Source organism: Manis javanica, chromosome 4 (assembly GCF_040802235.1).
Source record: "Manis javanica isolate MJ-LG chromosome 4, MJ_LKY, whole genome shotgun sequence".
NCBI lineage: Eukaryota > Metazoa > Chordata > Mammalia > Pholidota > Manidae > Manis > Manis javanica.
In genome coordinates, this window is record NC_133159.1 from 30,300,024 (window position 1) to 30,315,120 (window position 15,097).

General features: G+C 48.3%; 3 protein-coding genes across 5 annotated transcripts in view; 2 read left to right on the top strand and 1 right to left on the bottom strand.

Moving 5' to 3' along the window:
• BMP8A (bone morphogenetic protein 8a) overlaps positions 1-4,723 on the top strand; it is a 29,219-nt gene extending 24,496 nt beyond the window's left edge. Inside the window, exon 7 of the mRNA XM_073233649.1 lies at positions 1,262-4,723. Coding sequence (XP_073089750.1) covers positions 1,262-1,411 — 150 coding nt within the window. The 3' untranslated portion in view covers positions 1,412-4,723. The remainder of the gene's footprint in view (positions 1-1,261) is intronic.
• Positions 1-15,097, top strand: part of MACF1 (microtubule actin crosslinking factor 1) — a 471,369-nt gene that overhangs the window by 353,744 nt on the left and 102,528 nt on the right. The gene's annotated exons all lie outside the window — the stretch shown is intronic.
• Positions 4,854-15,097, bottom strand: part of LOC118972956 (peptidyl-prolyl cis-trans isomerase E-like) — a 30,406-nt gene continuing 20,162 nt past the window's right edge. For 2 of the 3 annotated variants that reach the window (XR_005062127.2, XR_012130127.1), the window contains exons 6-7: positions 6,806-6,938; positions 4,854-6,618 (exon numbers count right to left, since the gene is read on the bottom strand). Coding sequence is in view for 1 of the 3 variants with exons in the window: in XM_073233650.1 (XP_073089751.1) it covers positions 6,882-6,938 (57 nt within the window). In the remaining 2 variants the exon portion in view is untranslated. Of the gene's footprint in view, positions 6,939-15,097 lie in introns of all 3 variants that reach the window. The other variant, XM_073233650.1, reaches the window with a different exon arrangement.

Here is a 15,097-nt window from a genome sequence, read left to right on the forward strand (position 1 = left end):
CTCTTCCCTCCCTCCCCTCCTTGGCTGTGAGACTGGGACCATCTTGGAACACTTCTGTGCCCCCCATCCTGGTAGGGCTGGCACAGGGCACATGTCCAGTAAGTTTGTGTTGGAAATGAGAAAGAACAGTACCATCATACCCACTGGCCAGAGAAATGAGGCTCAGGGGTGGGGCCTACGCACAACATGCATCCAGTGAGCAACAGGGCCTCTGCCTTGGTCTCCTCATCCCCTGGGAGGCCACTGGGCCCCAGGGTAGCCCAGTGCCTGGCTGCCAGTCCTCCCAGCAGGCTGGCTCAGAGATGGGGCTTCTGGGACAGGCTGGGCAGTGGGTATGTGGGCCACGCTTCCAGTTGGGCTCCCCAGTCAGGCAGCTGCATCCTGGTCCTGCTTCATGGCCTCAGTGAGGGTTAAGAGGCTTTATGGCCCCAGTAGGTGGATGGAAGCAAGTCCCCTTTCCTCTCCTGCCTCCTGATGACAGCTCAGGGCCGCCTCCAGGGCCGTCCGCCTGGGGCCCTGGCTTGGAGTCCAGCAGAAACGCCACTGATCCTGCCAAGCCTCAGGAGAAATATTTTTAGGGAGGCTGGAAATAGCCTCGTCCATCAGGCTGGTTATGGTGGGTGAAGCCGTCTGGGAGGAAGGGAGCAGGCCCACTGCCCCGGGTCCTAGTTCTGCCACCATGCCAGGAAGCTGGGTGACTCTGGGCGCGTCACATGGCCTCTGTGCCCTCGGCCTTCGTCTGTACGTGCCTTAGAGGTCGTTAGAGGGGTGAAAAGTGCTTTGGGTATTAACAGTTTGAACACCCTGGGGTGAACCTAGAATTCCAGGCTCTATCCAGGTGTTCAGGAACATCCACCGGCTCACAGTCTGGAGAGGCAGACAGACCATAAACAGCTAATGCGGACAAGACACGATCAGGGACGTTACAGATGGGCAGGGACCCCAGAGGGCTAGTGCTGCAGGCGTCAGGCACGGGGCTGGGCTCCAGGCGCCCTGTGTGCTGGGGACCAGCAGGTTCACGGGTCTACGGGGGGTGTGTGTGGCAGGAAGCAGGCAGGCATCCAGGATGTGGCCTGAGGCAGAGGGTCAGGGAAGGGGTGCAGGAGGGTGGGCCGGGGCAGACTGACTTAGCTCTGCCCTGCTGCAGGCCAGGAACGGAGCAAGGGAGGGCCAGCAGCTGTGGCCCCGGGGCCAGGCCGGGAGGGTCCTGGGAGAAAGGCACTGAGCTCATGCCTCTGCCTGCTGTCCCCTCCCTGGCCAGGTGCACCTGATGAAGCCAGATGCAGTTCCCAAGGCGTGCTGTGCACCCACCAAGCTGAGCGCCACCTCTGTGCTGTACTATGACAGTAGCAACAACGTCATCCTGCGCAAGCACCGCAACATGGTGGTCAGGGCCTGCGGCTGCCACTGAGCCACCCTGGGCCACTGCAGTGCCGCGCCCGCACCTAGCCCCTCCGGAGGCCAGAAACCCTCAAGTGCCTTCATAGCTGGGTGGGGCAGCAGGGAGGGCCCTTGCATCCCTGTCTACATCCCCTCCATTTGTGGTGGACTGTCCCAACCAACCATGGTGAGCCCGGCGCACACAGGCCACCTCAGAGGACAGTCTGCTGTCGGCCACAAGTCCTATCTTAGGAGCTGTCGTCGGCCATTCCTGCCCTAGACTGGCCAACCCGGGGGGAGTACAAGGAGCAGCCAGGGCATGAGGTTGTCTGGGTGGACTGTGAAACCCTCACCACAGGATTTGATGTGGGAGGGGGGTCTGCCCCTGCCCAGGCACAGCGCTGGGCATTTCCAGTGTAGACATGCACATGCCTGGCTGCAGGGTATTCCTGGGTTCCTCACTTGGCCCGCTGATAGTTAGCAGGTTAGGAAAAGAACAAGCTGCATGGGCCTCAGGCTAAGGCTGAACTGATGGGGACGTTAATGGTAGTGTGTCTTCCCTTGCCTGGGCCTGCCCTCCTCCTGACTGGGGAAGAGTGTGACCCCTGGAGAAGCAAAGGACTTTGGGAACTTCAGTTCCCTTCACCACCTCTATGTGGGGCTCAGCATGAGACAGTTAACTCTTAGCAGAAGGACGAGGGCTATAGTGGGTGTCAGGCCTGCAAACAACAGTCCAGACAAGTCTCCTTCTTGATTCAGGCTTCACTGTCCCTGTACCCTTGCTCATGGCCACCCTGGGGACTTCCTCCATGGAATCTAGACAAGGCCTCAACACCCTTAGCACATAAACCCAGACAGCCAACAGCCACTCAGTTGAAATGAACTCGGTTTCCCCCTCCTGCCTTGCTGAGAAGCAATCCACTCCACCCAGAGCATGATGCCTGGGCCACCTCTGGCCAGGTGTGGGGCAATGGTGCACACTGCCAGTATCTGTTAGAACAGAGGAGTTAAGAACAGGCCTCTGCTCACCAGCCTGTGTCACCCCATGTGCCCAGGAACCCTGTCCTGTTTTTCAGAGCCTGTGAGCCAAAGAAAAGGCCCCTGTCCCAGCGGAGTGACAGGCAGTAATTAGGCTGACCTGGGTGGGGGGTCCCGGAAACCACTGTTCTCCTTGGAGCAGCCACCACCGGTAGCTGGAGTGTTTATTTGATTTGACTTGCTAAGCCTGTAATTAACCTGCTGAGGCAGACACAGTCCAGCTGCCTGAACCCTGAAATACTGTGTCATTAAAAGCAGATGCTGTGCCAGCCTCAACCCATGGGCACAGCCCAGCTGAGGTGGAGCAACATATGCCTGAGGATTCGCATCTCTGGAATTCACTCTGCTCCTTGAGGAGGGGTCCCAGGAGAGCAGGTCTGGCAGCAATGGGCAGGGGGAGAGGCTGGAGCCTCACTGTGGGACAGCAGCCCCTCCCCACGTACAGAGGGCAGGCGGGCCCTGTCTGGAAGGTGGCATGTTTCCCATTGCCTGGGGCTTTGAGCTCCAGTTGGCAGGGATTGAGCCAGGCAGTGGCTGGCATGCCAGGAGACCCCCTTATATTCTCATTCCAGCTCAGTCACTGACCTGGAGTCCAGTCACTGACCTGCTTGGTGTCCAGACAAGTCCCCTTCTTGATTCAGGCTTCAGTTTCCCATTTGTGCCATGACGACACAAAACCCCATCTCTAAAGGCCCTTCCAAACAGAGTATCTGCCTGCCCCCTGCCCCCTGCCCCCTGCCCCTCTCCTCTCTCACAGCCCAGATGCAGCCCACACGCCCAGCAGCCACAGGACTGCAACCTGCCATTCCAGGCCATTCACTTAACAGCTCTCGCCTCCCAGGAACTACAGCAGTAGAGACTTGGCAACTTTTGAAAAATGTCAATGTTTGGTCTCTTCAATGACTGGCACCTAACCCAACATGCTCTGGGGGTACAGGAAGCTTGTGAAACGAATGTTTTGCAGATGCAGACTGCCTTGTCCACCAGGTGTGCTGGGCAGGAACATGCATCATGGTATGACTCCCTTTCCCTGCAGTAAAGCCAGAAGTTCGGCAATCATGGCCTTTCTGACAGACTTCTAGCGCCTTCAGCCACCCAGAGCACCACCAAATGAAATCAAATAGATTTCGTTCTTTCGGAGAAGGGAGAGAATTACAGTCACAAAGCTGCTGAGGGGGCAGTGTTTAGTTACCAAAGCCATCTTGTTTATCTGGTTGCCCCTGTCAGCCCAGGGAACACAAGGCCCCACACTAGGAGCATAAATACGGGTGGTCACAGCAGGCCTGCGGCCCTCCAGGGTGAGGCCTTGCCACCCCACCACCCCACATCTTCACAACTGCTACCCAGCTCTGGCCCCCAATGAGCGCATCAGGCAAAGCCTGTTCCTTTGTGTCCCAAGGCAGGGAAGTGGGCAACATGCTTCAGGAAATTCCCAACAATTTCATAAGAGAAGAGGCTGTGCACGGGAGGTGGGTTTTGGAGTCAGGAGACCTAGCACCAAATGCTGGCTCTGCCTCTTGTTAATCCGACCACACTGCGTGACCTCTGATGTAGAAGCCCTGCCTCTGTGGAATGAGGTGTTGGTTCTGCTCTTGGAAGGCCATCTTGGGGACCAGATCTGTCCTCAGAGCACTCAGCTCCATGCCTGCCAATGTGTGCTGAATGAGTAGCATCTATTAGGGATCCTATTTTAAATGAAATGTGCAACTTTGGGCCTCCCCATGTGCCTTCCTGTTGAAACTACTCCTCCAGGATGTGCCCAGGAGGCATTACTGTATTCCTTCAAAGCTGTGGCTTTTCCCCCAAATCTAAGCTTGGTAATGCTGGGATGAGGCAGGGACTTGCGCCATCCTCTGCCTGCGGGAGGAGCCAGCAGTGCCCTGCAGTGGCTGGCCTGGGCCTCTGCTGAGGACACGGCAGCATTTCGCCCCTGCCCGCTCCGGAGGTCCTGCCTGCTTCACAGGAAGCTGAAGGGAGAAGCCTGGGTCTCTCTTCTTACTGGGAAGCCTTGAGCAAGCATTTGGCTCCCTTTCTAAAAAGTCTGTTTCCCTCACTTAAGAAAATATGACACATGTGCCAGGGAAATTCTTGAAAATAAAAAATAAAATATAAACACAGATAATCCCACCACACAGAGACAGCTATTCCAATCTTTTTCCTTGACACATACATATTTGTCTTTACATATATATAACATATGGATATTTTACAAAGTTAGAATCATACCTCACATACTGATTGGTGATGTGATTTAATCTATGATATATTTTGAAAATCTGTTATTAAATATTCCATGAAAACATAATTTGTAAGCATTCCATCCTTTGACTTCTGCTCTCGTTTGGTCACTTGCCAACCAGATCTCACCATTCCTCCCTTAGCGGCGGGTGTGGGCCCCCTCGGCTCTTCCATCTGGAGCCCTGTTCCAGCTCCGGGAAGGCAGGCAACCAGCTCAGGCCAGTCAACACCTGCCACCAGGCTGGCCATTAGCCCAGCATCTCTGGACCTGGCACCTCACCTCTGAGGCTCAGGCCAAAACCTGCACAAGGGTCATGGGTGGACCCAGGGCATAAATTCTGGGGAAGTACTTGCACAGCACAGGGTTAGCAACTGCCACCCGATGCTTCCCAGCCCACTGGCCTCCTGGTCAGTCTGCAGGTTCCCCCTTCCCAGGGCCATCAGGGCAGCACAGCCACAAAGGGCCCCTTGCCTCTCCCATTTCACAGGGTTGTGGGAGTAGCCCTCCTCCCTCCCAGGCCCTCAGGAGGCCCGCTCCATCCCTGCCCCCACACAGCACCCTTGGTGCCGACCAGGCTGAATACTTCACACATGTCCTCCCCTCTCCTGGACATCACATCGGCCGAGTGCCCGCATTCTCCTGGCCTCAGTGCCACCCATCCTGACAGCCATGACTGACCACCAGTGAGAGAACACCTAGGTTAGGGAGTGAGGCTGTGTGCTGGGAATACTTGCAAGTACAGGATCCCGGCCATGGGAGGGGCCCCAGCCAACTGGAGGGGTAACCCAGGCTGGCCCAGGACACCCAAGGCAGGGCTAGCATCCATCCCTCTGTAGGAGATGGCCGGGGGCACTAGGGCACAGGCCAGCAGGCTTCTCCCCTCCCCTCTAGGCCCAACCTGATCTCAACCCAAAATGAGAACCAGCCCAGCAGCTTCTGAGTGTCCTGACTCAGTCCAGACAGAGCCACTGGTAGGCAGCAAGGGAGAAGGCAGCAGCCCTAGAGGAGGTTTCTGGTGACAGATGGCTTTTGGTGTTCAGTCTCAGCACAGGAGAGAGGCTGGGAGGTGGCCTGGCTGACCAAATAAATGCTAGTGTAGGTCGAGAGGACAGTTTAGCACAGGCTACAAACCATGGTGCCAATCTTTGATTTCCAGGTGGGCCTGGGGTGGGGGGAGCGGGTAGGACCCACCTCTGGCTTGTTTGTTGTGTCCCCAGCGCCAAGCACAGTTTGGCAGAAGGCCCCTGGGCTCTCTGCGGTACTACATTCTGACTACTGGGTGAACAGGTCACTGAGAGTAATTATGGGCACCCCTTAAGCTCCAGACCAAAGGTGAGGGCAGGAATAGAGCGTGGTAACCCAACTTGCCTCCCTAGCAGGACAGAGAGGGGACAGAGGCACTTCTCTACCAGATCTGCCCTCTGCCATCCTGCAGTGGTCTGACAGGTGTGCCCTGGCAGAGAGTGACACAGCAGGGGAAGCACTCTGGCCTGTCATAGGCGGGTGCTCCACTCACAGATACACCCTCTGAAAACACCTAAGACCTGGAGGGCAGGCAGCACTACAAGAATGAGGGTTTATTTTACCAGAAGAAACATCCAGAGCCACACTGGTGGGCCCAAGAGAGGTCCTGGCAGCAAAGGCCTGGAAAAGGTCATGCACAGCCTGTCCACGGTAGGGCAGTGGGGCCTGTACCAGCTCCCAGGCCCATGGTCACACTGGGAAAGAGCCAGAGGGATCCCAGGCCACTCCCACAGAGGAGCTGCTCCAAGGTGATCCCGAGAAGGGCTACGACACAAACTCCTGCTTGCTGCAAACAGGACACCCTCAGGTACAGTTCCCGGGGCTGACAGCTCCTGGACACGTGGGGACAGCGCAGAAAAGGCCCCATCTCACATGTACTCCCCACAGTCAGCAATGATCACCTTCTGCTTTGGCTTCCTGTCCTTGCTACCTTCGGCCTTTGTGGGTGGAACAGAAGAGGGGCAACCAGGGGAGGGAGGGTGGAGAGTAAAGAGCAGCTCAGGGCTGCTCCCCAACCTGCCCACTCCCAACCAGAGCAGAAGCAGCTAGGCCCCTCCCTCCAGGCCACAGAGCCTCCCAAGATCTCCCAAGGGGCTGTACAGCAAGGGCCGGACAGCCACCCACCTCAATCTGCCGCAAGACATCCAGGCCTTCCGTGACACCACGTGCTTGCCATCCAGCCAATCCGTCTTGTCACATGTCAGGAAGAACTGGGAGCCATTGGTGTTTGGTCCAGAGTTGGCCATGGAGAGCAGGCCTGGGGAGAGGACGAGCACATCAGCTCCCACTACCCTGGTTCTGGCCCTCAGAGGACGTCTGTGAGACTGCTGACAACCCTTTAGCTGGGCAGGTTCAGACTCTGGGATGTATAGACCATACAGATACCTTGTCTTCCACTCAACTGATAGTCAATGACATGATAAGCAGCGTTCTTTCAATAATTTTATACTGGTTTGTCCTTTCATTCACTTTTTTTTTTTTTTTTTTTTTTTTTTGAGAGGGCATCTCTCATATTTATTGATCAAATGGTTGTTAACAACAATAAAATTCAGTATAGGGGGGTCAATGCTCAATGTACAATCATTAATCCATCTCAAGCCTAATTCTCGTCAGTCTCCAATCTTCTGAAGCATAACGAACAAGTTCTTACATGGTGAACGAATTCTTACAGAGTGAATAAATTCTTACATGGTGAACAGTACAAGGGCAGTCATCACAGAAACTTTCGGTTTTGATCATGCAATATGACCTATAAACCATCAGGTCAAATATGAATATTCATTTGATTTTTGTACTTGATTTATATGTTGATCCCACATTTCTCCTATTATTATTATTATTTTTATTTTTAATAAAATGCTGAAGTGGTAGGTAGATGCAAGATAAAGGTAGAAAACATAGTTTAGTGCTGTAAGAAGGCAAATGTAGATGATCAGATGATCAGGTGTGTGCCTATGGACTAAGTATTAATCCAGGCTAGACAAGGGCAGCAAGACATCCACGGATGCAGAAGATTTCTCTCAAAGCAGGGGGGGTGAGGTTCTGAGCCTCACCTCTGTTGATCCCCAAATTCTCACCTGATGGCCCCCCTGCGACTGTGCCTGTCTTAGGTTGTTCCTCCCTTGAGGAATCTTACCCGTCTCTGGCTAACCAGTCATCTTCCGGGGCCATACAGGGAAATGTAAAGTTGGTAAGTGAGAGAGAAGCCATATTGTTTGCAAAGGTTAGCTTTTTACTTCTTTGCAGATTTATGCCCTGTGGCTTCTATGCCCAGCACTTGTCTCGAGGTATCTTTACCACCTGGAGGAATTATGATACTCGGTAAATTCGATATGAGGCACGAATTCTATTTAAGGTTTGTAATTAGGAAGGAAGAAGAAAAGCTATAGATGTAGCATATGAAGGAAACTTGGGAGGATTGATTATTTCTTTGACATATCTTCTTGTAGAGTACCTTAAGTATGTATAGGTTTTAAACTACTAACTAATTTGCACACACATATTAACATAATAGGAATACGGTGACATAAACAAAGCAAATCTATAATTACCAGCCATCTCCAGTGAAGCCAAGAAAACCATTTAGGCACCCTAGGCATTTGTGAAAATTTATCTATGATATGATGGATATTTTCCAACTGTACTTGAACCATCAGACAAATTAAAGCAGCCCATTTCTGGGATCTGTTCACATCCCATATGTTCTTTTAACCATAGATAGTCTATAGTCATGAGATTTTGGGGTGCTACAACTTGCACCCCTCCCAACTCCTGGTTGAGTTCCAACAGTACAGATCCGGTCAAATTCGTTGTCTCACTGTATGCACATGCCAGCCTAGACATCTCCCTCCTCCTTCTTATGGCAAGTCCAGGAGACGGTGGGCTGGATGCAGCCACAACAGCAGCATCGTCCGGATCCCTGTGGAGGCTTTTTGATGATCATCCCCCGGCACGAGTCCTCCAGAGAGTGCTGATGCCGGAAGCTCCTCCTCATATCGTATCTTAGTTCATTTTCTGGGTATCCAAGCTAGGCCTTGATCTTCTGCGTAGAAACAAACAGACCCTTTGCCCACACTTTGACATGCCCTCTATACCACTGTGCAGAACTCATTGGAGGTCAGCACACAGTAACTGCTTTTTTTTTTTTTTTTTTTTAATTAAGAGAAAGGAATATTATCAGAAAAGAGTACCTCCATAGCTGATCATCTGACACCCTTTAAGTGATCAACATTAAGGATATTTAAAGCATGCGTTGATCTTTGATTTACCAATAGTTTTATCCTGTTAAGGAGTAATCCCCCTTTTCTTTCTTTCTTTCTTTTTTTTTTTAAATTTTTGATCTACACTTACCTGAAGAATACTATGTTTACTATGCTCTCCCCTATATCAGGTCCCCCCTAACAACCACATTACGGTTACTGTCCATCAGCTTAGCAAAATGTGGTAGAGTCACTACTTGTCCTCTCTGTGTTGTGCAGCCCACCCTCCCCTTTCTCCCTCCCCCCCATGCATGCTAATCTTAATACCCCCCTTCTTCTTCCCCCCCCTTATCCCTCCCTGCCCACCCATCCTCCCCAGTTCCTTTCCCTTTGGTACCTGTTAGTCCATTTTTGGGTTCTGTAATTCTGCTGCTGTTTTGTTCCTTCAGTTTTTCCTTTGTTCCTATACTCCTCAGATGAGTGAAATCATTTGGTATTTCTCTTTCTCTGCTTGGCTTATTTCACTGAGCATAATACTCTCCAGCTCCATCCATGTTGCTGCAAATGGTTGGATTTTTCCACTTCTTATGGCTGAGTAGTATTCCATTGTGTATATGTACCACATCTTCTTTATCCATTCATCTGCAGATGGACATTTAGGTTGCTTCCAATTCTTGGCTATTGTAAATAGTGCTGCGATAAACATAGGAGTGCATCTGTCTTTCTCAAACTTGATTGCTGCGTTCTTAGGGTAAATTCCTAGGAGTGGAATTCCTGGGTCAAATGGTAGGTCTGTTTTGAGCATTTTGATGCACCTCCATACTGCTTTCCACAATGGTTGAACTAATTTACATTCCCACCAGCAGTGTAGGAGGGTTCCCCTTTCTCCACAGCCTCGCCAACATTTGTTGTTGTTTGTCTTTTGGATGGCAGCTATCCTTACTGGTGTGAGGTGATACCTCATTGTAGTTTTAATTTGCATTTCTCTGATAATTAGCGATGTGGAGCATCTTTTCATGTGTCTCTTGGCCATCTGTATTTCTTTTTTGGAGAACTGTCTGTTCAGTTCCTCTGCCCATTTTTTAATTGGGTTATTTGTTTTTTGTTTGTTGAGGCGTGTGAGCTCTTTATATATTCTGGACGTCAAGCCTTTATCAGATCTGTCATTTTCAAATATATTCTCCCATACTGTAGGGTTCCTTTTTGTTCTATTGATGGTGTCTTTCGCTGTACAGAAGCTTTTCAGCTTAATGTAGTCCCACTTGCTCATTTTTGCTGTTGTTTTCCTTGCCCGGGGAGATATGTTCAAGAAGAGATCACTCATGTTTATGTCTAAGAGGTTTTTGCCTATGTTTTTTTCCAAGAGTTTAATGGTTTCGTGACTTACATTCAGGTCTTTGATCCATTTTGAGTTTACCTTTGTATATGGGGTTAGACAATGGTCCAGTTTCATTCTCCTACATGTAGCTGTCCAGTTTTGCCAGCACCATCTGTTGAAGAGACTGTCATTTTGCCATTGTATGTCCATGGCTCCTTTATCAAATATTAATTGACCATATATGTTTGGGTTAATTTCTGGGGTCTCTAATCTGTTCCACTGGTCTGTGGCTCTGTTCTTGTGCCAGTACCAAATTGTCTTGATTACTATGGCTTTGTAGTAGAGCTTGAAGTTGGGGAGTGAGATCCCCCCTACTTTATTCTTCTTTTTCAGGATTGCTTTGGCTATTCGGGGTCTTTGGTGTTTCCATATGAATTTTTGAATTATTTGTTCCAATTCATTGAAGAATGTTGCTGGTAATTTGAGAGGGATTGCATCAAATTTGTATGTTGCTTTCGGCAGGATGGCCATTTTGACGATATTAATTCTTCCTAGCCATGAGCATGGGATGAGTTTCCATTTATTAGTGTCCCCTTTAATTTCTCTTAAGAGTGACTTGTAGTTTTCAGAGTATAAGTCTTTCACTTCCTTGGTTAGGTTTATTCCTAGGTATTTTATTCTTTTTGATGCAATGGTGAATGGAATTGTTTTCCTGATTTCTCTTTCTATTGATTCGTTGTTAGTGTATAGGAAAGCTACAGATTTCTGTGTGTTGATTTTGTATCCTGCAACTTTGCTGTATTCCGATATCAGTTCTAGTAGTTTTGGAGTGGAGTCTTTAGGGTTTTTTATGTACAGTATCATATCATCTGCAAATAGTGACAGTTTAACTTCTTCTTTACCAATCTGGATTCCTTGTATTTCTTTGTTTTGTCTGATTGCCATGGCTAGGACCTCCAGTACTATGTTAAATAACAGTGGGGAGAGTGGGCATCCCTGTCTGGTTCCCGATCTCAGTGGAAATGCTTTCAGCTTCTCGCTGTTCAGTATAATGCTGGCTGTGGGTTTATCATATATGGCCTTTATTATGTTGAGGTACTTGCCCTCTATTCCCATTTTGCTGAGAGTTTTTATCATGAATGGATGTTGAATTTTGTCAAATGCTTTTTCAGCATCTATGGAGATGATCATGTGGTTTTTGTCTTTCTTTTTGTTGATGTGGTGGATGATGTTGATGGATTTTCGAATGTTGTACCATCCTTGCATCCCTGGGATGAACCCCACTTGGTCATGGTGTATGATCCTTTTGATATACTGTTGAATTCTGTTTGCTAATATTTTATTGAGTATTTTTGCATCTACATTCATCAGGGATATTGGTCTGTAATTTTCTTTTTTGGTGGGGTCTTTTCCTGGTTTTGGTATTAGGGTGATGTTGGCTTCATAGAATGAGTTTGGGAGTATTCCCTCTTCTTCTATTTTGTGGAACACTTTAAGGAGAATGGGTATTATGTCTTCTCTGTGTGTCTGATAAAATTCCGAGGTAAATCCGTCCGGCCCCGGGGTTTTGTTCTTGGGTAGTTTTTTGATTACTGTTTCAATTTCTTTGCTTGTAATTGGTTTGTTTAACTTTTGTGTTTCTTCCTTGGTCAGTCTTGGGAGGTTGTATTTTTCTAGGAAGTTGTCCATTTCTTCTAGGTTTTCCAGCTTGTTGGCATATAGGTTTTCATAGTAGTCTTTAATAATTCTTTGTATTTCTGTGGAGTCTGTCGTGATTTTTCCATTCTCATTTCTGATTATGTTGATTTGTGTTGACTCTCTTTTTCTCTTAATAAGTTGGGCTAGAGGCTTATCTATTTTGTTTATTTTCTCAAAGAACCAGCTCTTGGTTTCGTTGATTTTTGCTATTGTTTTATTCTTCTCAATTTTGTTTATTTCTTCTCTGATCTTTATTATGTCCCTCCTTCTGCTGACTTTAGGCCTCATTTGTTCTTCTTTTTCCAGTTTTAATAGTTGTGATGTTAGACTATTCATTTGGGATTGTTCTTCCTTCTTCAAGTGTGCCTGGATTGCTATATACTTTCCTCTTAAGACTGCTTTCGCTGCATCCCACAGAAGTTGGGGCTTAGTGTTGTTGTTGTCATTTGTTTCTATATATTCCTTGATCTCTATTTTGATTTGTTCATTGATCCATTGATTATTTAGTAGCATGTTGTTAAGCCTCCATGTGTTTGTGAGCCTTTTTGTTTTCTTTGTAGAATTTATTTCTACTTTCATACCTTTGTGGTCTGAAAAATTGGTTGGTAGAATTTCAATATTGTGGAATTTACTGAGGCTCTTTTTGTGAGCTAGTATGTGGTCTATTCTGGAGAATGTTCCATGTGCACTTGAGAAGAATGTATATCCTGTTGCTTTTGGATGTAAAGTTCTATAGATGTCTATTAGGTCCATCTGTTCTAGTGTGTTGTTCAGTGCCTGTGTGTCTTTACTTATTTTCTGCCCAGTGGATCTATCCTTTGGGGTGAGTGGTGTGTTGAAGTCTCCTACAATGAATGCATTGCAGTCTATTTCCCTCTTTAGTTCTGTTAGTATTTGCTTCACATATGCTGGTGCTCCTGTATTGGGTGCATATATATTTAGAATGGTTATATCCTCTTGTTGGACTGAGCCCTTTATCATTATGTAGTGGCCTTCTTTATCTCTTGTTACTTTCTTTGTTTTGAAGTCTATTTTGTCTGATATTAGTACTGCAACCCCTGCTTTCTTCTCACTGTTGTTTGCCTGAAATATGTTTTTCCATCCCTTGACTTTTAGTCTATGCTTATCTTTGGGTTTAAGGTGAGTTTCTTGTAAGCAGCATATAGATGGGTCTTGCTTTTTTATCCATTCTATTACTCTATGTCTTTTGATTGGTGCATTAAGTCCATTTACATTTAGGGTGACTATTGAGAGATAAGTACTTATTGCCATTTCAGGCTTTAGATTCGTGGTTACCAAAGGTTCCAGGTTAGCTTCTTTAGTATCTTACTGCCTAACTTAGCTCGCTTATTGAGCTGTTATATACACTGTCTGGAGAGTCTTTTCTTCTCTCCCTTCTTATTCCTCCTCCTCCATTCTTCATATGTTGTGTGTTTTGTTCTGTGCTCTTTTTAGGGGTGCTCCCATCTAGAGCAGTCCCTGTAGGATGCCCTGTAGAGGTGGTTTGTGGGAAGCAAATTCCCTCAGCTTTTGCTTGTCTGGGAATTGTTTGATCCCACCATCATATTTAAATGATAGTCGTGCTGGATACAGTATCCTTGGTTCAAGGCCCTTCTGTTTCATTGCATTAAGTATATCATGCCATTCTCTTCTGGCCTGTAGGGTTTCTGTTGAGAAGTCTGATGTTAGCCTGATTGGTTTTCCTTTATAGGTGACCTTTTTCTCTCTAGCTGCCTGTAAAACTCTTTCCTTGTCCTTGATCCTTGCCATTTTAATTATTATGTGTCTTGGTGTTGTCCTCCTTGGATCCTTTCTGTTGGGGGTTCTGTATAATTCCATGGTCTGTTCGATTATTTCCTCCCCCAGTTTGGGGAAGTTTTCAGCAATTATTTCTTCAAAGACACTTTCTATCCCTTTTCCTCTTTCTTCCTCTTCTGGTATCCCTATAATACGAATGTTTTTCCTTTTGTATTGGTCACATATTTCTCTTAGTGTTGTTTCATTCCTGGAGATCCTTTTATCTCTCTCTATGTCAGCTTCTATACGTTCCTGTTCTCTGGCTTCTATTCCTTCAATGGCCTCTTGCATCTTATCCATTCTGCTTATAAATCCTTCCAGGGATTGTTTCACTTCTGTGATCTCTTTCCTGACATCTGTGATCTCCTTCCGGACTTCATCCCACTGCTCTTGCATTTTTCTCTGCATCTCATCCCACTGCTCTTGCATTTTTCTCTGCATCTCATCCCATTGCTCTTGCATTTTTTTCTGCATCTCTGTCAGCATGTTCATGATTTTTATTTTGAATTCTTTTTCAGGAGGACTAGTTAGGTCTGTCTCCTTCTCAGGTGTTGTCTCTGTGATCTTTGTCTGCCTGTAGTTTTGCCTTTTCATGGTGATAGGGATAGTTTGCAGAGCTGGTACAAGTGACCGCTGGAAGAGCTTCCCTTCTTGTTGGTTTGTGGCCTTTTCCTGGGAGAATAGCGACCTCTAGTGGCTTGTGCGGGGCAGCTGTGCGCAGACAGGGCTTCTGCTTCCTGCCCAGTTGCTTTGGGGTTTATCTCCGCTGTTGCTGTGGGCTTGGCCTGGCTGGGGCTGTTCCTCCAAAATGGTGGAGCCCCGTTGGAGGGGGAGCGGCCAGGAGGCTATTTATCTCCGTAAGGGGCCTCTGTGCTCCCTGCTGCCCAGGGGGTTAGAGTGCCCAGAGATCCCCAGATTCCCTGCCTCTGGTCTAAGTGACCTGTCCTGCCCCTTTAAGACTTCCAAAAAGCACTCTCCAAACCAAAACAACAAGCAACAATGAGAGAGGGAACAGAGAGAATGGGAAAAAAAAAAAAGGAAAAAGCAAGCGATTTTTTTTTTTTTTTCTTTTTTGTCCTCAGGTGCCGGTCCCAGGCACTCGCTCTCTGGTCCTGCTGCCCTGTCTCCCTAGCACCAGGGTCCCTGTCCTTTCAAGGCTTCCAAAAAGCACCCACCCACCGGTCCCGCAGGGAAGGAACGCTCGATATTCTTTGTCCTCAGGCACTGGTCCCAGACACCCGCTCACCAGTCCCGCCGCCCTGCCTCCCTAGCACCGGGGTCCCTGTCCCTTCAAGGCTTCCAAAAAGCACTCGCCAAAAAGAGAGAAAAAAAGGGGAAAAACGCGCGATTTCTTCCGTCCTCAGGTGCCGGTCTCAGGCACCCACCCACCAGTCCCACAGGGAA